This window comes from Lacerta agilis, chromosome 1, assembly GCF_009819535.1.
Source record: "Lacerta agilis isolate rLacAgi1 chromosome 1, rLacAgi1.pri, whole genome shotgun sequence".
In the NCBI taxonomy this organism is placed as follows: Eukaryota; Metazoa; Chordata; class Lepidosauria; order Squamata; family Lacertidae; genus Lacerta; species Lacerta agilis.
Window position 1 is genome coordinate 14,836,317 of NC_046312.1, and position 22,231 is coordinate 14,858,547.

Genomic DNA, 22,231 nt, shown 5'->3' on the forward strand with positions numbered 1-22,231 from the left:
CTAGCAAGTTCCATTGCACTCAGCGAGGCTTACTTCCAAGTAACCCCTCCTGCTCCATGAAGACACATTTTGAGCATAGTTAGCAAAATACAGTATAGTGTATTAAGGAGAGTATAAGTGTATGAAGGAGAGTAAGCTTATCTGGGAGTAAATCGCCGTCGAACTTCCCAATAAGCATGCCTTAAGTTCGACGGCGACTTACTCCCAGATAAGCTTACTCTCCTTCATTTGATGATTCTAAAGCAGAGGTTGCATCTGTCACGGATTGTGATTCCCGCATTGCCGAGCGGGGTTCGACTAGATGACCTTTGGGGCGCCCCTTCAGACTCGGCTAAGGTTCTAAGCGCTCCCGCGACTGCGCATGAGCAAGGACCGCCCGAGGGGCGGGGGTGGGTGGGGTTTCATTGGGCGGGCGACTGAGGTTGCGCGCAGAAAGGAGAGGAGCCGTGGTGTACGCATGCGCACCTCGGAGGCCCCCTGCCGCCGCCGCCATGAAGCCCGCCCTGCTGCTGCCGCAGTCAATAGGAGAGGGCGGAGGTTAGCAACTGCGCTTGCGCCGCTCCGAGGGCGGGGCTGACACGGTCGCGCCCCGGGTTGAGGGAGCTTGACGCTCTGGGGTTGCCAGGGTGACGGGGATACAACATGGCGCGCTGACAAGTTCTCGGCGCCGGGAGCGGAGGGTGGGGGGCCCTGGCGCTTCAGAGAGGACCCTCGCCGCCCCACACCCCCCTCCCCACCGGAGGGCACGCGCGGGGAAAGCGAGCGGAGGATGAACAGTAAGGGGGCGGCCTCGCTGGGGGCGGGGGGCAGTGGCGAGTATCCCTGAGGGGGAGAGAGAGAGAGAGAGGAGCCGGTGCAGCTCGGCTTTCAAGGCGGATCGCGAGGCCGGCGGGGGAGGAGGGGTTAAAGGAATATGTGTGTGTACGCGTGTACACGTGTGTAACGTATATGATCTACAACATCGCGTCGGAGAAGTTTGTTCCAGGTCCTGGAAGGATGCGACCGGTGGCTGCTGAGGCCGCCGTATATCTTATTGTTGCCGGCTAGTTAAACAGAGATGCTAAATTCTTATAGCGAGAGGTGTCTGATTCGATATCCTGCTTAGTGGGGGTGGGGTGGGGAGGGGATGAGAGGGGCAGATGGGGCTCGCCAACCTGGGAAGGTAGCCCCTTTGGTGAAGGAAAACACTGGTCCTAAACCTCCGCCGCCGCCGCCTTGCGGGATTTATTCAGGAGAAGACAAGCCTTAGGAGTAAAAACCCTACACAAATCCAGAAGGGAGTCCCTAAGACCGTTGGGTGGCGCCTTGTGCGCCTCCTTTCGGCAACTGCTGCAGCCAAGCTGGTGCCCAACATATTGCTCTGCTTTCCTTTGGATCGCATCAGAGAGGCCAAGGGGGGGGGGGTCATCGACTAGGCAGCCCTGGAACTCCATAAACTCTGCCCAGGCTTGTACCCCAGGAAGGTCACTTTGGTGCTGTTAATGCATTGGTTTGACTTCACCCTCAGAGGCGCACTCCATTGTCTCTAGACACAGTAGGGTGCCAACAACAGTAGCAGTTAGAGCAGAGCTTTCCGAATTTTTCATGTGACACACTTTTTAGACATGCATCATTTCGTGACAAAGTAATTCAGTTTTACTAGCAAACCGGAGGTTAAACTAACCCCTTTCTAGTTGCGGGAGGAGTGCAGGGAGCGTTCACGCAATACACTGGCACACTAATGTGTTGTGACACACAGTTCGGAAAACTCTGGGTTAGAGTGTCAACCACCTGGGAGGTAAAGGTAAAGGGACCCCTGACCATTAGGTCCAGTCATGTCCGACTCTGGAGTTGCGGCGCTCATCTCGCGTTACTGGCCAAGGGAGCTGGCATACAGCTTCTGGGTCATGTGGCCAGCATGACTAAGCTGCTTCTGGTGAACCAGAGCAGCACACGGAAACGCCGTTTACCTTCCCGCCGGAGCGGTACCTATTTATCTACTTGCACTTTGACGTGCTTTCGAACTGCTAGGTGGGCAGGAGCTGGGACCAAGCAAAGGGAGCTCACCCTGTCGCGGGCCCTAGGCTCTGTGGTTTAACCCACAGCACTACCCGCGTCCATTGATACCTGGGAGATACAAGGTTTCAAATCCCCTCTGGACCAGCCGTGCAGCTCACTGAGGGATCTTGGGCTAGGTACTGCCTCTCAAAGGACAGGAGTTTCCCCCAGTGCAGCAGCTTTGCACTACAACAAATGTGGGATTGTGGCAAAGAAGGCTTAGTTGTAAACTAAGAATTTTGGATCTTGGCTCTGAGGAAGGGGAAAGGCTGGCACTCTTTCTGGAAAATGGTGGAAGCCTATATGGGTATTTCAGAGGAAATCTGGAAGATGGATCAAAGCACAGTTGGGGTTGTAAAAGGAGTTAGCACTTAAATTCATTGATAAAGCTGGCATCATTTTTCAGGCTTTGAATATAGATTTAGGTGGTGGTTCTTCTGCTTTGTTGTATGTATCCTATTCAAGTTTCATGCTCAATAATTAGGATGTTTGCTTCAATTCAGGTGATCTGATAATGCTTACTCAAAACACAATTTAATGGGTTTTCCTTTCATGTATGTATCAAGCACAAGCCTTCCTTCAGGAGTGGGAAACTTTTGACCCTCCAGATGGTGTTGAACTCCAACTCCAGTTATCCCCAGCCAACATAGCCATGTGTGGATAACTTTTGTCCCTCCAGAGGTTGCTGAACCACAACTCCTATCATCCCTGGACATCACCAATGCTTGGTAGGGCTGATGCAAGTTGTAGTTCAGCAATATCTGGTGGGTCAAAGGTTCCCCACACCTGTTGAAGACCATCATTATTTGAAGGGCTACAGTTTCCCCACCTTGCCTTTTTTTACTATATAGAGTTGCCAAGTAAACATACCTAAGGAGGTAACAGCAATGGTCTGATTTATTATCAAGCAGTGCTTTTAGAAGCAGTTGCTGTAGAGGTGATATGTATGGGAGACGACTAAATCAAATTAGAGAGGACAGAGGTATCTACAGAAGACAATTGGAAAGAAAGTTAGAATTGACTCAGTCTGCAGATACTTAACACCAAAGAAGGTTAAAGAATGGTTAAGGGAGTGATCAATATGATAGCAAGAGGGATGCTGTCTGTATGGAGGCCAACAGACATATCCATGGGCAGCTATCCCTGTGTGAGTGCTAATGTCACACATAAGTAAAACACTGAATTACATAGCAGAGCATTAGGAGATTATAGATGTTGCTATAGCCGTGATCCCAGCTCACATGCTACATTTCACTAAAGGAGTCCAACAATATACCTCCGGGTATAGGACAGTATAGAAATTTAATAAATAATAATAATGATTCTATGATTCTAAGAATCAAAACAGTCAAACTTAAGGGATAGATAGGCATGAATTTAAACACCCTAGTGGTCAAGCTTTAAAATGCCTGTTGCTCATTTCTGATGCTCTTATACAGCAAACTCAAATCTCTGAAAACTAAATGACCATGGGAGTAAAATGACTATTGCACACTTTGCAGAAGAAGCATCTGATAGGCAGTTCAGCAAAGAAAAGCTTCAAGTGAGTTATTACAGCAAACACAATCTTAAGCATGGTGGAGCTCCTCATACAGCTGCCCGTAAATAAGAGCTGTATTTCCATAATCCTTATACAGTGGATGCAAGCCTTAGTTTTTGATAGATACAGTGATGATAGGAGAGTTGATTGAATAAATAAGCAAGCTATAACTGTAAACATGTCCAATGAAGCAAAATTTAAAGCAAACCTGAGGATATTAAACTTGCTATTGATACTAAAACCTAGTTTTCTTTTAAAATTTTGACCTTTTTAGAATATAAAACGATTGGTAAGATTGGCGAGGGAACATTTTCTGATGTTCTGAAGGTACAAAATTTCAAAGATGGACAATATTATGCATGTAAACAAATGAAACAGCATTTTGAAAGGTAGGTGCAGCTGCTTTTTGAATTTTCTTTTTACTTAAATGTTGAAATACTGAAATTAATACAGGTTGGATTTGATTTACCGGTAAATCAAATTGATTTAAATCACTAGTCAGTAAGATTCGATTTAAATCTTTTCTTTTCTTTTTTACAGAAAGACTCATTCTTGCTGGTATAATCTTAATATTTACAACCAGATGAAGGTTTCATTTTTGGAATAATACATTTTCAGTGTAGTTGTTACAGTTATATCTTTAGAAAGATTTTTCCTCCAAAAACATTTTATTTTAAAAATCCAATTTAAATTTTAAAAAATCTGATTTTTTAAAAATCATTGATTTTTATCCACCCTGAATTAATATTATCAAAGTTTGATTTAAATATTGGTTCGGAATATTTATAAACATTATACAGAAAAAGAGTGCCTTCAAAGAGGACAACTAACCTTACAACCACTACATTTCTCGATAATGGACTTGGCTGACATATCCAGATTTGTCTCTCTTTTGTCCCAAGCATTGAGCATAGTACATAGCCCTTCTCCAGATCCCACCACCATCAGAGGTGTAGGAGTTGGTGACCAGAGATAGAGGCTTCCCTGTGATCTCTTACGGAAGTAGTTGACATGCTGCTTTATAAGCCACTTTCAAAACTTGGGGGAACGCCGTGAGAGGCCTCTGCTATTAATGTAATACATAAATAAAATAACTAAATAACACTCTTCTGCTACCAGAAGAGAAAACCATGAAATGCTCTAATTCACTCATCCAAGCATGTGTCTCACACATCTCTTGAGATTATGTGTGGTCCAATCCACAGACTGGAGAGAGCAACAATAAAGGGGGGGGGATGAAGTGTTTACTCTTCTGTAATTTTAACAGACAAACAAGAGCAACCTTTACACGGTAGCCTAATCTTTTCCCTTTTTTATATACTGAAGTATCGACCACGTGAACAGTATGAGAGAGATACAAGCACTAAGGCGACTGAATCCACATCCAAATATCCTCACGTTGCATGAAGTGATATTGTAAGTGCTGCATCCTTTCTTTCACCTTCCCTTTCTATATCCTGAGTATTCTTCCCTAAGATGATGCGAAGGTGGTGGATCACAATTTCATTTGCCAGACCAGTCTTAATCTGGTTACAGTTGTTTGAGGCAACAGCTCCTCTATTTTCCTGTGGCATAATGAATGAGATTCTGCCTTTTCCTACACCTCTGCTCTCAGGAGGGCAGCAAATAGCCTTGTGTTGGAAAGTGAGCCTGCTAGCGCTGCCAATCTCTTGCACTTGAATGGCTGAGTAATATATCTAACTAAGGCCATTGAGCCACTGGTAGCATGAACACCGAGACTCTACATGTACACGTTTTAAGGAACAACTTGCTTTTATTCCATCTTTATCTGTGTTCTTCGGTAGTGTAGATGATGGCAGCACCAACAGTACAAGAAAAGTACAATGAAGGACTCAAGTAATGACACTATTAAGGAGAATTACATGTACAGGCAGCTCCCAATTTACATGCATTAAAGGCACGTGTGACCATGCGCACATGCATTGCCATGAACCTGAAAGTGGCATGAAAAGGGGCAAAAACGGCCCTAAAAGAGAGCAAAAATTGGGAGAAATTGCGTGAAAACAGTGTCTAGCAAGCCCACAAGCCTTTGCAAGTGCAATCCCAGGAGCCTTTGCCCCGAACTTTTAGGCCTGTTGAGAGTTGGAGCTTGAGCAAGGAAGTTTGGAGGGTGTTTGCAGGCTTTTTCAATGGTGTTCCCAATATACGCGATTTCACTTAAACATGCAGTGCCTCGGAATGTAACCCCTGTGTAAATGGGGAGTGGCCTGTATTGTAAGGAGGGCCATCTTATGCCACCTACCCAATAAAAGACCACAGGTGGTCAGTGGATGATAACAAAATGTTTTTCTGACTGTTTTATTCTACTGACATAAAGTGACTTTTGTCTCTGCATAAGTTCAGAACTTTTGCTAGAGTTCTAGCCTTTTTACATATGAGAACACCTCCCACCCACCAAAGGATTTCGTAAGTAGTTTTATCCCTTCTTTCATGTAGTGAAATAAGAACACTCTTTTTTTTTCCTTCAGTGACAAGAAAGCCGGTGCTGTGGCTTTGATATGTGAACTCATGGACATGAACATTTATGAACTGATCAAAGGTATGTAGATCATGCCAATGAGAAAGACCTTTGCAGAGATGCTCTTTATTCAATTACGCAAAAACCCAACTATTTGTACAGTATGACTGACCAAAAGAATTAAGTAGGACAGGTGGGGAACCTGTGACATGCTAAATGTTGTTGAACTCTAACTCCCATCAATCTTAGCCAGCATAGCCAATTGTCAGGGTGTCTAGCAACATCTGGAGGACCAGTTGTCAGGGAGTTGTTATCCAACAACAGCTTGAGGACCACAAGATTTCTCTAGTTGGCCAGTCCTGTTGCCCAAGCTGAAGTCATTCTGTTTGTGCAATTCAGCTGTTTACCGCCCATAGTCTTCTTCCCAGTAGGTGAAGGCAGAGAGATATTTTGAAATGTGGAGATGACATTTCCATATAATTACATATACAGAAGGGAAACACCTTACTGGCGGTGCTGGAAAGGAGGAAACAGGTGCAGGTGGGAAGACTGTGTAGAAAGGGAACAACAGCTAATAATTGTGTCATCTCTGCTCTGTAATTAAGAGTCCTGCTGTAACAGCTCTCACTCATCACAAATATATATATTTACAATTCAAACCAACTGATTGGCTGAGATTAGAAAGCCACGATCACATTTCAGTGCTGTTGAGAGATTAATTCCCCTATCTTTTCTTGCCATTCCTTTGTGATTCCTGGCCTTGTGCATGTGTGTGAGAACAGGAATTTGCACTCACCTGCTTTCTTGCACACCTCAACAGTTATTACTGGTGGCTGGGGTTCCCTCCAGAGCAGGGGCGTCGCTGGGGAGGGGCGGTGGGGGCGGTACGCCCCCAGTGACAGGGTGAGCAGCGGCGGGTGGGGGCGACCCCTCCCGCCACTCCCACGCGCGCTGCGCCCTCCATCACCCCGGGAGCAGCAGCACACGGATGGGGTGCTGCCGCCGCTTTTTTTCGGCAGGGGGGGGTCGACCAGCGAGGGGGGGTGTCGCGCTTGTCCCCCCCTCATCGCTGGTCACCACCCCCCGCCGAAAAAAACCGCGGGGGGGGGGGGCGGGAAAGGAAGCAGAGCAGGCGCGTTTAAGCGCCGCTCTGCTTCCTTTTCCCCTTTCCGCTGCTTTTTTTCGGCGGGGGGGGGGCCCGACCAGCGAGGGGGGGGTGTCACGCTTGTCACCCCCTCCTCGCTGGTCACCCCCCCGCCGAAAAAAACCGCGGGGGGGGGCGGGGAAAGCCTGGAAAGGAAGCAGAGCAGGCGCGTTTAAGCGGCGCTCTGCTTCTTTTCCAGGCTTTCCGCCCGCTTTTTTCGGCGGGGGGGGGCCGACCAGCGAGGGGGGGGTGTCACGCTTGTCACCCCCTCCTCGCTGGTCACCCCCCCCCGCCGAAAAAAACCGCGGGGGGGGGGCGGGGAAAGCCTGGAAAGGAAGGAGAGCAGGCGCGTTTAAGCGCCGCTCTGCTTCTTTTCCAGGCTTTCCGCCCGCTTTTTTCGGCGGGGGGGGGGGGCCGACCAGCGAGGGGGGGTCACGCTTGTCACCCCCTCCTTGCTGGTCACCCCCCCCCGCCGAAAAAAACCGAGGGGGGGCGGGGAAAGCCTGGAAAGGAAGCAGAGCAGGCGCGTTTAAGCGCCGCTCTGCTTCTTTTCCAGGCTTTCCGCCCGCTTTTTTCGGCGGGGGGGGGGGGGGCGACCAGCGAGGGGGGGTCACGCTTGTCACCCCCTCCTTGCTGGTCACCCCCCCCCGCCGAAAAAAAACCGCGGGGGGGGGCGGGGAAAGCCTGGAAAGGAAGCAGAGCAGGCGCGTTTAAGCGCCGCTCTGCTTCTTTTCCAGGCTTTCTGCCCGCTTTTTTCGGCGGGGGGGGGGCCGACCAGCGAGGGGGGGCACGCTTGTCACCCCCTCCTCGCTGGTCACCACCCCCTGCCGAAAAAAAGCCTCGGAAAGGGGGAAATCCCCCCTTTCTGCATACACGTGCGTCGTGACGTCACGATGACGTCACGACGCACGCGTTGTGCCCCTCCCCCAGGGGGGTGCCTCTGCGCTGCCGCCGCCCCCAGCAGCGCAGAGGCTAGCGACGCCACTGCTCCAGAGTAAGAGTAGATATCAGTTACTGACTTTCCTTTCCAGCAGCAATCCTTTTCACCACAAGTGGAATCACTTTCAAGTCTGGGGTCTGTTTGGATCTTGGCCTGTGGTTGTTGTTTCTCCCCTCACCCCCATAAAATATAGCTGAGTTTTGGAGGGAATGTATGTTTCAAATGCTGGTTGTATATTGATGAAAAATAAAAGGCTGGACAAGTCTGGTACCATGAGCCACAAGTAATTTTAATGCAATGAATCTTAAAGTTCCAGCTCCACCATCTTCCTTCCCTAGGCTAAGTCCACGTTTATCTAAAGAGTCTTAGGAACTCGGAACCTACAGAATTCAAGACAAGTGTTCAAGGTTGTCTTACCCAGTATTGAATGTGTCCACACATGCAAATGCAAAAAAATTGTGGAATAATGACAGAATGAAGAAGCTCTTTAAACTAAAAAGCATGCTTCTCTATGCAAGCCACTTTCTAAGGGTGGTAGTTAAGTTTCTTCAGTTCAGTGCCTTTATAATAATTTTGTCCTTAAGTTGCTACAGGGAAATACTTTAATTGATTGTATTGATTTTTTATATTTATAAGGACTCATTAGGTGGCAGCCAATGTCCTTCTGCTTGTGGAAGGGCTTTTGATTTAGCAGAGGCCCCTCCCAACAGAAGGCGGGAGATAACTTTCACCAGTTTCCCCTCCCTCCTCCAACCTTAATTTTTTTTTCTCCAGAAGGTGGGCAGTGAAGAAGAGAGAATCTGCAAAACTAGACTTTTCCCCTTGCCTCTGTTTAATCAACCCATTGGTCCTCCAGGGCATTTGGTACATGTATCATACATAAAGAAATTGTGGCTTTCTTTCTTTAGTTGCAGTTCCATTTTCTTCAGCGATGAATTTTCTGAGGGACAGTTCACTCATACATGTTCAGCAGCTAGTGACTACAACACCTAGTGGTGACTCACTTGTCTGAGTGGGCCTTCATTGCTCCTGAGGTCACCTCAGATGTGATGCTTTCCAGGAGAGTCAGCTCACACTAGTACAAGCTGATGTGAATCCATATTCTGTTTGTAGATGCAGAGTAAAATAATGTATGCATATGCATGTATGAATTGGCACTTAGCGTGGCAAGGTGGTGGGTGAGGTCTTTTCCATTCGATAATCCTTTCGAAAGGAGTGACATAGATACTGGAGGTTCTATCTTAAATCATTGTTTGATCTTAAATGTGAACAAACTGCAGAATATGAGGCTCCACAGTTGCTGGGGTTTTAGTATCATTTCTTCGGGTGAGATTGTAAGGACTGGAATAATCTACTCCATTCACTCATTAAATTAGCTAAGGAAAAATAATAAGTTGATAGTACAATACACAGCAGCAACATTTAGAATGGAAATAGTTTTCTAATGGCAATAGTTGCATAGCAATAACTGTGATTTAGAAAGCAGATTGCTTCTGTCATCTAGAATGCATTAAGATAAGCAATTAAGGCTTATTAAAATTTGACTGAGTTTTCATGATGAATATTCTGAAAATGTCTGTGAAAAGAGACACAATATTATGACAGGAGAGCTATGGGATGATATATATAAAATCCAGATGTCTGGCTGTTCAGCTTCTTCATGAACTTATGGCTCATTTGATGGCTAAGTATAAAGGTATTTTGTATTTAAATAGTTTAGGGTGAAGTGTTTTAGGAGTCAAGTTACTACATTGTAGGTTGAATCCAGGCTAAATTAGTCAATCATACTTTTAATCCCACTGATTACAGTGAGACTAAAGCCTGACTATCTTAATCTGGATCCAAGTATGACCAATGTTACCTCCTCCTCCTCCTCCCCCCATCCCAAATTGAATACATTGGTCAGTCAGGAGCATTTGTTCACCTTTATCATCCCAAACAGCTGTAGCTTATTCGAGCAACAACTTGAGAAGTAAAGTTCATGCTGAATATGCAGTGAGTAAATTAGTCATGGTTGCTTCAAGTATGCCAATGCTACCTGAAATGAAGCAATGTAGCAGTTTGAGCAGGAAGATAAAAAATACGCATACTTGTGATACTTTGGGGCCTTGACAAAGCTTTTCCTTCTCATGCATTACATCCTACTGTCAGCATTCAAACACCCTTGGTGTGCTGTTATATCTGTCCTCTGTAAAGCAGTCTTTGAAGGAGCCAGTCTGTGTGTCATATCAGGGCAGGTGTGGTGATATGATGAGGCTACTACTGCCTATTGAGTAGGAAAGGAACCTGTCGCCTTCTAGCTGTTCAGCTCCCATCATCCATGACCACTGGCCATGCTGGCTAGGATCGATGGGATCTGGGAAACCAACAACTTCTGAGGGGCCACAGTTTCACCATCTTAGAGTAGGGCATTCTGCTCCCCACTTCCCAAAGTTCAGATGCTTTGGTTAGATTGATATACCGTATTTTTCGCTCCATAAGACACACTTTTTTCCTCCTAAAAAGTAAGGTGAAATATCTGTGCGTCTTATGGAGCGAATGGTGGTCCCTGGAGCTGAATTGCCCAGGGGCCAAAAGAAGATCATGCTTTTTATTTTACAAAAAGAAAAGGGAGTGTTGGAAGGACCCCGCTCAGCAGCTGATCAGCAAGAGATCGGGAGAGAGATAAGAGTCCTGGCTCCCTTTCAGCCCCACCCTCCATTGTTGAATGTGCTGCAGAGGGAGGTTGTTTGTTTCCCCAGCGACATGTGACTGGTTGATTAGATTATCTGTCTGGAAACTGTAGAAAAGGCTCCCTTTCCTTTAGAAGCTGCAGAAATGTGAGTTGAACCCCATAAAAATGGGGCTTTTCCTCTTTGGTTTTCCCCCTTTGCAAAAGGAGCTTTGCTTTTCCCCCTTTGCAAAAAAGCTGCAAAACCTTTAGCTGATCCTCAAAAAAACCAGGGCTTTTAGAAGAGGAAAACCAGAAAAATATTTTTTTCCTTGTTTCCTCCTCTAAAAACGAGGTGGGCCCTATGGTCCGGTGTGCCCTATGGAGCGAAAAATATGGTATCTTCTGTCAGGTTTACTATGCACGAACCGTATCATGTGGTTGAGCTCACCATATAAGGGGGTATCCGATAGGAGGTTCCTCTAGGCATGGAAGTTTGCTCTTCCATTCATGGAGGGCAAGTAAACATCTAAGGCATGTACTTTACACTGATCAGAATGGGTCTGGGTATTCCCAACAGTGGCTGCCCTTTCAGCATAGATTGGAAAGCCAGTTTAGGAATCAACACTTCCTCCTCGCCCACCTTTCTGGGGAACAAACCTTCCTATCATGTTGACCACTATTAAGAGAAGAGTCAGCGTTGACTCTGTCTGCAGTTATCCAGAACTCTGACATGTGTTAACTGTGGTTAGGTGAGTGCCAGTGTTTCTTTTAACAGCGGTTAAGGCTGAGCAGGAGAATTTGCTCTAGGGAGGGGGATAGATGACTGCTGAACTCTTAACTGTGGTTAAGATAAAGCCTCATAAAATGAATGAATGAATGCATTTTAATAAAAATTATATGCTACTTGATTGTAAACAAAAACCCTCAAAGTGGTTTACAAAGAGAATACAGTTAAAAACAACTATTTAAAACATTTAAAAAAAAATCAACAGTATATTAGAAACAGATTAAACCAGCCCAGTGTGTTCTTCCACACCACTATGGAAAATATAAAAGGAAAACAAACACTCTACCACAGTTCATAGGCAAACCATCTCACATCTGTATGTAAAATTCACTTAACTGGCAGAAGTGACTGCAAGCTCTCCATCATAAAAGTGAACTTTGTATAAAACTGTACCACACTCATTTGACTGTTTCCTCTAGGGAGGAAAAAACCATTTCCCGAAGGAAAAATAATGAATTATATGTATCAGTTATGCAAGTCTCTTGATCACATGCACAGGTAAGGCAGCCATTTGTATTTATTTTTGCAAATGTAGTATTTGGCTATATTATTGAGCCGGGATCTGGAGAGTCCAGTGAATACCCCAAAGGTACTACTGTGAGGGTCAAAGTACATATAATATTAGTTGTATCCTTAAACAAGTGGGGCTGCTTTTATTTTGGAGAAAAAGCAGCCTTGGGGCCCCTATCTAGAATGTGCATTCATTCTGACTTCACACTGATGAAAATTGCTCATCTGCTTGCCTCCAAAAAGTAGACTACTGATGGCAGTATACAGCATTTTCTAGGGCTAATACCAGCCATAAGGGAATGATTTTCAGTAGGGGGGAAATGGTGTTGATTGGGAGCCTATTCTAGTTTTCTTCAAAATAAAAGGAACCAAGTTAAGCCCACTAGCTTGATATAAATATATACAGTGGTGCCCCGCTAGACGAAAATAATTCGTTCTGCGAAAATTTTCGTCTAGCGGGTTTTTCGTCTAGCGAAGTGGCAATGACAGCCACGCTTTCGCTAGACGGAAAAAAAAGACGAAAAATTTTCATCTTGCGAGGCAGCCCCATAGACTTTTTCGTCTAGCGGGGCAGCCTCCCGCTAGACGAATGCCTTCGTCTAGCGAGTTTTTCATCTAGTGAGGCATTCGTCTAGCGGGGCACCACTGTATATATCTGCCCTTCCTTCCATAGGAGCCCAGGTAGCTTACAATCTTCATAAAATCACATGAAAAGCTTAAATCACAGTTAAAACCATAAAAACACTATGCACAGAAAAAACCAGTAAGCCACTAGCAGCAAGCAGCAAGCAGGCTCTGCATGTAACATCCATGCAGTTTGGCCTTGATGTATCTATTCCAGCTGCAGCCTCTCAGACTGCAAATTCTTCTCTGGAGCATCCCCTAATCTCCAGGCCAGGGATGGTTTTCAGGAGTGTTCATAATGTGGACTGGGAATGGGACAGTGGGGAGCAGGAAAACCCCAATGCACAGGGGACTTTCTGTACGCCATTCTTGGTATATAAATACTTACTTGCCCTGAATAATTCTCTTGCAGGAATGGGTTATTTCACAGAGATGTAAAACCAGAAAACATATTAATAAAGGTAAGCAGTCTTTACCGCAGTGTTTCTCAAAATGTGCCCCACCCCCCTCCAGGTACGTGAAAGAATTTCAAAGAGTACAAGGCAGAATTTATTATTATTTTATCATAAATAAAATATTATTATTAAAAATACCCCCAATTTATATTTACTTGAGAAGGGGCACACCAGTAAGACTAAACTCAAAGGAGGTTTGTTGTAAGTTTGAGAAACACAGCTGTAGCACAAGAGATAAATATGTTGGAACTCCCTATTCACATGCTAAGACTGCAATTTGGAAGTGCATTTTGTACCTAAGAGAAAAAGGTGCATTGTTAGTTTTGGATGTGGAACTGCAGGTGCCCAGTTTAGATAAGTGGTAGTATTGTCCCTAGTCTTTCCCAAACACTATTGATGAAGTGTAGTAAGTAATCTTCTATAAGCTGGTAAATTGTCTTGTGTCCAAAGTTTCAAAGTGACAAGCTTGTTTTCAGTTAAATACACTCCATTACCATGTCAAGTGCTCCTGCAGTTACGGTACATTTTCTCGCCATTTCCAAAGACTACAGGCACTGTGCCCAAAATAGCCATGGGCCAGAGTTCATTGCAATGTAATAGCCAGATTTAATTATCAAATTAGGCACCTTTACACATGACATGATTGATTTTATATGAATGCGTTCTCATTTGAGATGCCACAACTATCTTAACTGCAGCAGGATCTTCTGAAGCTTGGAGATTTTGGTTCCTGCAGAAGTATACACTCCAAACAGCCTTATACAGAGTACATCTCTACGCGCTGGTACAGGGCACCTGAATGTCTTCTCACAGATGGGTACTACAGTTATAAAATGGACATGTGGAGTGCTGGCTGTGTGTTCTACGAAATTGCAAGGTACATCATCTTAAAGGAATTGATGGTTTGACTTGAGAGCAGGGCCAGCCCAACCATGAGGTGGCACCCCTGCGTGCCCTGTCATTAGTAGAGAAGCAGTGGTGGCAGCTTCTAGTGAGATCTCACCCTCTGCCACTTTTTTCGTGACCCAGGTAATGGAGGTCTCGGGAGGCAAAACAGAACACACTTCCCTTGACTTACGAGTGAAATTCATATTAAGGGTAGGATTGTGTAGATGGCATGAAGCATTCACAATTGTGTCATGGAAACAATTTCAGATACTGTGAAAAGCTGGACAACAACAGATAAAGCTCAGTGGTAAAGCACATGCTTTTGCGTGGAGAAGGTTTTGGATTTAGTCTTTGGCCTTTCTAGTAAACATAGACTTGAGTCTTCACTGGGGGGGGGGGGGGATTGGCTTTGAGGGGGATGGAAGAACCACCAGAACAGCACATGGGGAGGGAGAGAGGATTGTTCCATCTGGCAAGCTGCATTGCTTGCACGGATGGAATGTTTGCAATAGAACAATGCTGAATTCCATCCGTAATCTCCTCAATAGTTGGTGCAGGGGGCAAATACTACCAACACCTGTGCCACAATTTAAGACTGGACGGTTTTCCTCACAAGGAGAAAACCCTCAACCCCAGCAGTTTAATTTCTCACGCCGCCCAACCAATTCCTCTTTTTTGTTTCTAGTTTCCACCCACTCTTTCCTGGATCTAATGAACTGGACCAAATATCAAAAATCCATGATATTGTAGGTACTCCTCCCAAGAAGATTCTTAATAAGTTCAAACAGTAAGTACATTTTGAATTCTGGGATTTAATAGTGCACTGTCTCTGTGATCGAACCTGTACAAATGAATGTCTTAATTTAGAGGAGAATGCTCACGCATCATGTCAAGGAAGCTGTTTGCTAGTCCGTAGCTAAAACAGTGTAGACTTGACAATTCAGTGTAACCTGAGGCTACTTCATTGGTTGTGAGTTGAGGTCACACTCCAAATCATGGCATCTTGTGAATTGATTAGATTGCTCGCTTTTCCATTCAAAAGCAAGTTAGATCTCTGCTGCAGTGTTAAATACCAGCTTCAGGCTCCAAGCACAGAGCAGGTCCAGCAGAGGGACATGCATTTATCCCTTTGCCTCCCCAGAGATCCCACTGCCCACCCTATGCCACAAGTCACACATGCTTCTACTCCAGCACTGTGGTATTTTAAACTGTGATCAGGGAGTACCTCCTCAAGCATGGGAAGATCCTGAGAGCTGCTATTTACTTAATGGCCAAGATGCTGAGTCAGGAAGTCACCTCTGCCATGAACTCGCCAGGTGCCCTGAGGCAAGCTACTGTCTTCTCAACCTCATTCCTCTATAACATGGGAATAATGTGGATCATTAATGTATGAGAAGTCCTTTGAACACTCAACAATGCTACGTGTATGTTAAGTAGGCTATGGGTTGCAAAGCACTGCTGAAGACGGCCCAGTAGCCAGATCTCTGACCATAGGTGTCATACGCTGACAAAGTCTCACTATTGTCAGTAATTGTGCTGCAGCAATTCTGCACAAACTTCAGCTTCTAGATCAAGTGCAAGGGAAGCCCCACCTAGAGCGCACTGCAACAATCCAGTCTTCAAGCAACCAATGTGTGAACTGCCATGACCAGGTTTTCCTGGTCCAAGAATGGCTGTAGCAGTCAAAGCAATTGCCATTGGTAAGGCACTTCTAAGTTGCTGAGGCTTCCAGTGACAGAGCTGGAGCCAAAAGCACAAGCAAACTGAATCTTCTGCTTCTGGGTAGGCAAATTGAAAGTCAGACAAACAGCAAAATGTGTATTTAGCCTTCAAGATTTTCTACGTCAGCTTTATCTCTGGCATCCCTGTCCCATCCTCCCCAGTAAGGCTGACATTAATAGCCTCCTGACAGGAATGTGTTTCCTTTCACTGGATTGATGCAGGTCACGAGTGATGAGCTTTGATTTTCCCATCAGAAAAGGAAAAGGAATCTCTCCATTTATGCCTAGCTTGTCAAACAAGAGCCTAACTCTTATGTATGCAATGATACAATATGATCCTGACGAGAGGATCTGTGCCCATGAAGCCCTACAGCACCCTTACTTCAGAGAATTAAGGTAAGTAAACTTTCAGTGTCACTTATTGAGCAATAAGTGTGGAGTTGTTGGTGTCTCCAGCTGTTTAATCCCAGACTTAAAATCAGTGAGTGAGGTCCACCATTGCAACAGTGCATGAACAAGACTTCCCTTCCTCTCACAATCTCATCAATCCTCCCAAACTGCTCCAGAGAGGCCCTCGGCTAACTAGAGCAGACCATAGGGGCAGGTGGGGGGCTGCGAGGAAGGGGAAGTCCCACTGGTGCAAACACGACTCCACACTGGATATCACCCAGAGGACTTAAATGACATCTATAGCATCCAAGCTTAAATCCTGACCTACTTCACTAGGTTTGGGTACTTAACAGCTGCATTTTAAATTACTGTTTAGTACGGCTGAAAAACGGAAGTTGCTATGTTGGCTCGACTCTCTAGTTGACACAAACGAATTTCGAGTTTCATAGGTGAGATTTTGTCTGGCTCTGTGCTGAACAGGTTGGCAGAGAAACAAGCTTTGACCATACGCAGAAGAATGAGATTAGCAGAAAACCCATTAGAAAGGGAGACTCTCAGCTTGCGTCGTATTTCAAAGGAGGATCAAAGGCAGGTAATCTTTAAATCAATGAATAAGTAATAAACCTAATTAAGTAATGCCATTTTAAAATTGCCAACAGAACAACCCTGTGTCAAATGCGATGATAAGATGAATAGTGTCCGATAGGCAAAACATATTTTAGGATTTTTGTATCAAAAGGATCCAAGGCTGTATGGATTTCTGACATAAACAAACAATGTCCACCTAAGCAAGACAGGTAGGTTTAGAGAGGGCTTTGCATACATACTGCATACTAGCCTTGCAAATAAGCTCCCAAAAGCTACTAGCCTGCAAAAATACTTACTAGCTTGTTGGGGGCTGGGGGAAGAGGGTTCTATCCCTCTTGCAGGAACCTGCTCCATTTACGGTATATGGAATTGCAGGGAGGCTTCCTGGCAGCCTGTTTAGTTTCTAGCTTGGGAGTGGATGGGGGAAATGTTCTGTCCCTTCTCTACAAGCCTGTTCATCTGCCTGCTTGGAATTTCTTGTTGCCAGTCACTACCAGGCTAATGTCAGGGTGCTGAATACTATGGTTTACATCTTGGAGCAGCATACAGTATAGCATTTGGGGCTCAGAAAACCTTTAGTGACTATATGAAGATGCACATGTAATTATGCACATGTAATTCCTGTGAGCATGACTGCTGTTGCATCCAGGCTTATTAAATCATCCCTGCAAATTGTACATTAATTATAGAACTATGAAATCAAAAGAATCAGGCTGAACCAGATGCAAGTTGTCACTTGAGCTATCAGTGGGGCATAAACAAGTATCCCTTTTGCCAGCACCCAAACAGGATTCTATGCTGACCAAACTGAAATACAAGCAGGGAAAAGAGGATCACTTATTCTAATAAAGCTTTTCCAGGATCTATTGGATCACTTGTGCAAGGGGAGAGGGCAGGATGAAATGTGCCGGCTCAACAATAGATGTTACCTTTTGAAACAATACATGTTACCTTTTGAAACTCAGCTTCCCTTCCACCATGGAATTCTGAAGGCACCAGGTTTAAGTTGCCAGTACCTTATCAAATTCTATGTCAGATCTAACCAATGTTTTGTCTTATTTAAAAGGTATTCCAATAGCTGTTCTAGGGAGAAATTTTAGAAATTAGTTCCTTTTTTAAATCTCATGCTACTAACAGAGCAAGTTTGATCAAGCCTTGGCTTGTGGCACAGTTGAAATTCTTGGTTCTCTTAAAATTAGAGCATCAAAAAACCTATTTTCCTGGTAAGTATCCACCTTCCAATATGCTCCAGCTTTTCTTCAGTAGTGTTTGGATACCAGTATTGGTGTAGTTACCATTATCTACGTTTGCTCTTACACTAATCCGAATACCCTTAAAGTACATCCATCTATGCGTTGCTTTCTGAAGGTGTGTTCACAGAACACAAGCAAAACGACTCGGGAAGAACCATTTTGGTTGTAAGTTTGTATACATGCTTAGACTACCACAGCAGCAATGTCAACCAGACCAACACAGGTGCATATAAAGGGAGGTCTAACACTTCAACATTTAGCCTACACAAAAGATACTGCTTTCAAAAAAATTGAACTTTTATTTTTATTTTAAAAGAACTTTCTTAGGAGAGCCCAAGAGAATCCACTGGGACGTCGTGGATTTCCCTATTCAGTGGAGTTGCCCAAACTGGCTGTTCCTGAAGTAACCAACTTGACTTCTTACCCTAATCCTCCATTTCAGTCAGTTTTTCCTCTCCCAGCAACCAACGGGCAAGTCCAAGTGTTACACCCCATAACATATTTTGGGACACACTGCAAGGTAATTCTGCCTTGCTTATCAGATTGTACAATTTTATACAAGTAATTAACAGCCCATTTTAACTTGTGTTGTCTCACCAACAGTCTGAAAGACAGACGGAATTTAAATCTCCTGTGAAACACTACCACTTGCCTGCTCTGGGAAGAAGAGGTGGTTACTGATGGACTAAGAATCCCTTGTGCTCGCCAATACTTTTGAAAGGTACACTAACAGCAACAGTGCCTTATCTTCTCAAATGCTGCAGCAAGATGCTACAATATTATTATTTTTGTGCTTAACTTTTTTTTTAAAAAAAGGAAAAGGAGCCTTTCCACGTGAGCACCATTTTCATAACTCAGACTGCACTTCATTTTTTTTTAAAGCTCCCGATGTACAATTTTTATTTCCTCTTAAGTGGGTCGTACATTTGTTCCAATTGTGCTGCACTGGTAGGAATGGAATTGTTACTACTTTTATATTAAATACGATACAGTACTTCTTATTTAAGATGTGTTGAAACTGAATTTGTGTATTTTTGTAAATGTGACTGTGGAGATATAGATTGAAGCAGCGGGGAAGGTGTTTGGTAGTTTCAAAACCCGTCTTCTTAGTGTCTTCTGGAGTAGGTTACATCTGATTTGAGTGCAATCTTGTGTAAAGATTTATTTTTCAAATTATGTAAATGGGCAGATTTTCTCTGCATGCGTCGTTTGTAAGATCAAGTTAGTCTTGCTGTTGCTCTCCCAACATATTCCTGTAGCACGGAAGCTTAAACAGCATGAGCATGCTTTATCAGTTAAAATAAGATTCATCACATGCTCAATACAATTTCACTAAAAGAAGACATTGTGCATTTGTGCTAGAAGAGCCAATAATATCTGAAAGTGTATTTTGTGAGGGGACCTTGTCTCTGCCAGGGACAAGAAGTTGCTTTCAGAATTACCGTTTAAATGACAAATAAAAATGCCGCTTTATTAAAATACAGGGTTTTGAAATGGTACTCTCAAGGTTTGTTATACTCTACCCTTTTGAAATGAAATCCACTTCTATAACAACCTCTCTCTAACAAGGAAAGTAGTTTGTGTATTACTGGTACAAGTAATTGTGTAAATAAATTTATGACAATCATCCAAAGCATCAGATTCCCCAAACTATAGAGGTGAACACCTATCCTAGAAGGGAAGTCAATGATACAATGGTTTTGTGTTTTTTTTAATTAGTAATGCTAGTGGACAGGTAGACAATACAAAAATAAGTGAGACCTGACCTTACCTTAAATAATGAAAGTTGTACGGTAATTGCATTTTCCCTCCAGAAAAGCCATAGATGTATTCAAGGGAAGCATGAACCAGAACATAGGCATGTAGCTTCTAGACTGCTAAAACGTTGCGTTTCTTCCATGTACAAGAGCAACAACTCTTTAACAATATTGCAGTTTCATCCAAGTACCTATTGTATGGCAAAAGCTTCCAATCTTGCTACCAGCACAAGCATTTCTCAAGTGTATTGTCTTCATTCAGATCCAGAAAGTTAAGTGCAAATTCATGGAGCAAGTTCCTATTTTTTTAAAAAAAATTACAGACATCCCCTGGGAGAAGTGCAGTATGCGCCAAACAGCAAAGGACCCTGAATATTGTGCTGATTAGTTTACATGCCAAATTCATGAAAGGCTATTCATCTCAGTACCTCCCACCCACACCGATTTTTGCATGAGACCGTAAACTGGTTCTGGGATTTATCCCATTCCACCCCACTTCTGAGGTGGACTTACCTGGCAGGTGCTTTTGGGAAGAGTAGAGGCAGCTCAGAAGACGTGCTTCTAGGTACTCACTGACAAGTAAGTTAACAGTGCAGTGCAGACACATTCTCTACACATCAGTTCTGGCATGCTTTCTTCCTGCATCATCGAGGTAATTTAACATAAGTAGCCTTGGGGGTCACACCGGTACCCTTAAAAGGCACAAAGGGTAACAAAGGACTGGATTGTTCTGTTGTTTTAGTGTTTACATGCAAGTGGGAAGTGTCAGGTTTCAGCTTTGAAATCAACGCTGACTCTTTTCCATTTGAAGTTTGTAACTTATATAGCTGATGTGGTCTAATCTCACAAGACAGAGAGGGAGCTGCGTGCGAGTTCCTAGTCAAGGGATGGGGCTTCAGAACCCCTCAAAGCTGCTTGACCTGACCCACAGCTAGCAGAAGCGAAATGTCATTCATCCAAAGCAAGCAAAAATACGCAGGTTTGCCCACTTTTTGCTGGTCACAATTCAGCTTTTCTCTGTTGGGAGTATGTTTTGTCACAACTCTTCTATTGAAGAAGAGTTTGGATTTGATATCCCGCTTTTCACTACCCGAAGGAGTCTCAAAGCGGCAAACATTCTCCTTTTCCCTTCCTCCCCCACAACAAACACTCTGTGAGGTGAGTGGGGCTGAGACTTCAGAGAAGTGTGACTAGCCCAAGGTCACCCAGCAGCTGCATGTGGAGGAGCGGAGACGCAAACCCGGTTCCCCAGATTACGAGTCTACCGCTCTTAACCACTACACCACACTTGAAGCCTACAGAGCTGTCATATGACAACTACCACCAGCTGGGAGGGGCAGAGAGTTCTTGCTCAGCCCTCTAAGGGAAGAAACTCGCAACTGTCAAGCCACATGGGTTTCATGTATTCTCAAGTACAGCTATGCTCCCAACTTCTTCTCTTGCATTTGAACTTGAAGTAACTTGTTCATTACAGTTCTGCCTCTTCTTGATTCAGGCTTTAATCTAAATTCTACTTACCTGGGAGTAAGCCCTATTTAATTCAATATGAGTGACTTCTGAGTAGACATGGTTACGAGTGCAGCACTAGTCACATCGGAGGAGCAACACTCTGGTGAACAGGTCATGAAGTTACTACTGAAGTGTTTCTTGCTCATATATTTTTTAGGTGAAATTGGTTAGTATATGTGTACTCATACAATGTGGAAGTTATACCAGGCAGGACTGCCAATGCTACCTTGCTACTGGGGCTTTGCAAATACTTGCATATATTTAAAAGGTTAAGATTGCAAATACTTCCCTGTACCAATAAGAGCCTACGCAAGTCATCAGGTAGGGAATCTATTTTCTTCTTCCCTTTTCAGACCACCACAAATGAACAAGAAAGGCAGAGAGGCTTTGAAACACTTTGCGTGTCTTAGTGCTGCTGTCACCCTCTTTCAAACTAATTTATACTTTTCTTGATTACATGCCAGAGCAGTCGTTTGGAAAAGCGGAAGGGCTTCCCCTATTCGTTTATAGCCTGCCATTCCTTCTGAGGGAGCCCAGGGCTCCAAGATCCGATTTTGAAACATGCTGTTCAAAAAAGTGATTCGCACCACTTTGAGAAGCATGGCCTGAAAGATTTAGATCTAGCTGCAGAGTTTTGAATGTAACAGGCAATATGTGTAGCTAGCTGCCTGCCTGGCTGCCCACACCCCTCCAAATATATAAAAAGCTATCTTTGAAGACCAGAGCTTTTAAACACAGGTGAATATGCCTAAACATGTTATGTAGGTTATAGCCTTTGTGGACCAGATTTTTTATTTTATTTTTATTTTTTTGGTGAGGAGTCATTAAAACTTATCATGTTACTAGATCTGTCTGGTAGGGGGAAATAAGAAGACTGTTTTTGTTATGTGAGGAAGAAAGAAGAAAGGCTCACTTCCACTCGTAAAGTTAAAAAGGAAAATAATACCCAGCCCTCA

The 22,231-nt window shown here is 44.2% G+C and overlaps 1 protein-coding gene across 6 annotated transcripts; it reads left to right on the forward strand.

Annotated features, from left to right (window-relative positions):
• Positions 1-470: 470 nt before the first annotated feature.
• MOK (MOK protein kinase) lies at positions 471-18,813 on the forward strand. 6 transcript variants are annotated; one of them, XR_004425931.1, is made up of 12 exons: positions 471-537; positions 3,852-3,966; positions 4,904-4,993; positions 6,067-6,137; positions 12,000-12,078; positions 13,127-13,175; positions 13,868-14,046; positions 14,743-14,844; positions 16,001-16,174; positions 16,649-16,756; positions 18,326-18,529; positions 18,613-18,813. XR_004425931.1 is itself a non-coding variant. In XM_033139439.1 (12 exons), the coding sequence occupies exons 1-12, from the start codon at positions 492-494 to the stop codon at positions 18,688-18,690; spliced, it is 1,299 nt and encodes a 432-aa protein (XP_032995330.1). In that variant the 5' UTR covers positions 471-491; the 3' UTR covers positions 18,691-18,813. The 6 variants fall into 6 exon arrangements, 5 of the variants coding, with proteins under 5 accessions (XP_032995330.1, XP_032995361.1, XP_032995371.1 ...); XM_033139439.1 differs by having other exon boundaries at positions 16,649-16,760; XM_033139458.1 differs by lacking the exon at positions 471-537 and adding an exon at positions 593-776 and having other exon boundaries at positions 16,649-16,760.
• The last annotated feature ends 3,418 nt before the right edge of the window (positions 18,814-22,231 follow it).

Bases quoted from the DNA above. Each gene is read 5' to 3' on its own strand.
- MOK (XM_033139439.1), top strand. From the start codon at position 492: ATGAAGCCCGCCCTGCTGCTGCCGCAGTCAATAGGAGAGGGCGGAG. The intron at 6,138-11,999 runs GTATGTAGATCA...TGTTTCCTCTAG, and splicing joins CATTTATGAACTGATCAAAG to GGAGGAAAAAACCATTTCCC. The intron at 14,047-14,742 runs GTACATCATCTT...TTTTGTTTCTAG, and splicing joins GTGTTCTACGAAATTGCAAG to TTTCCACCCACTCTTTCCTG.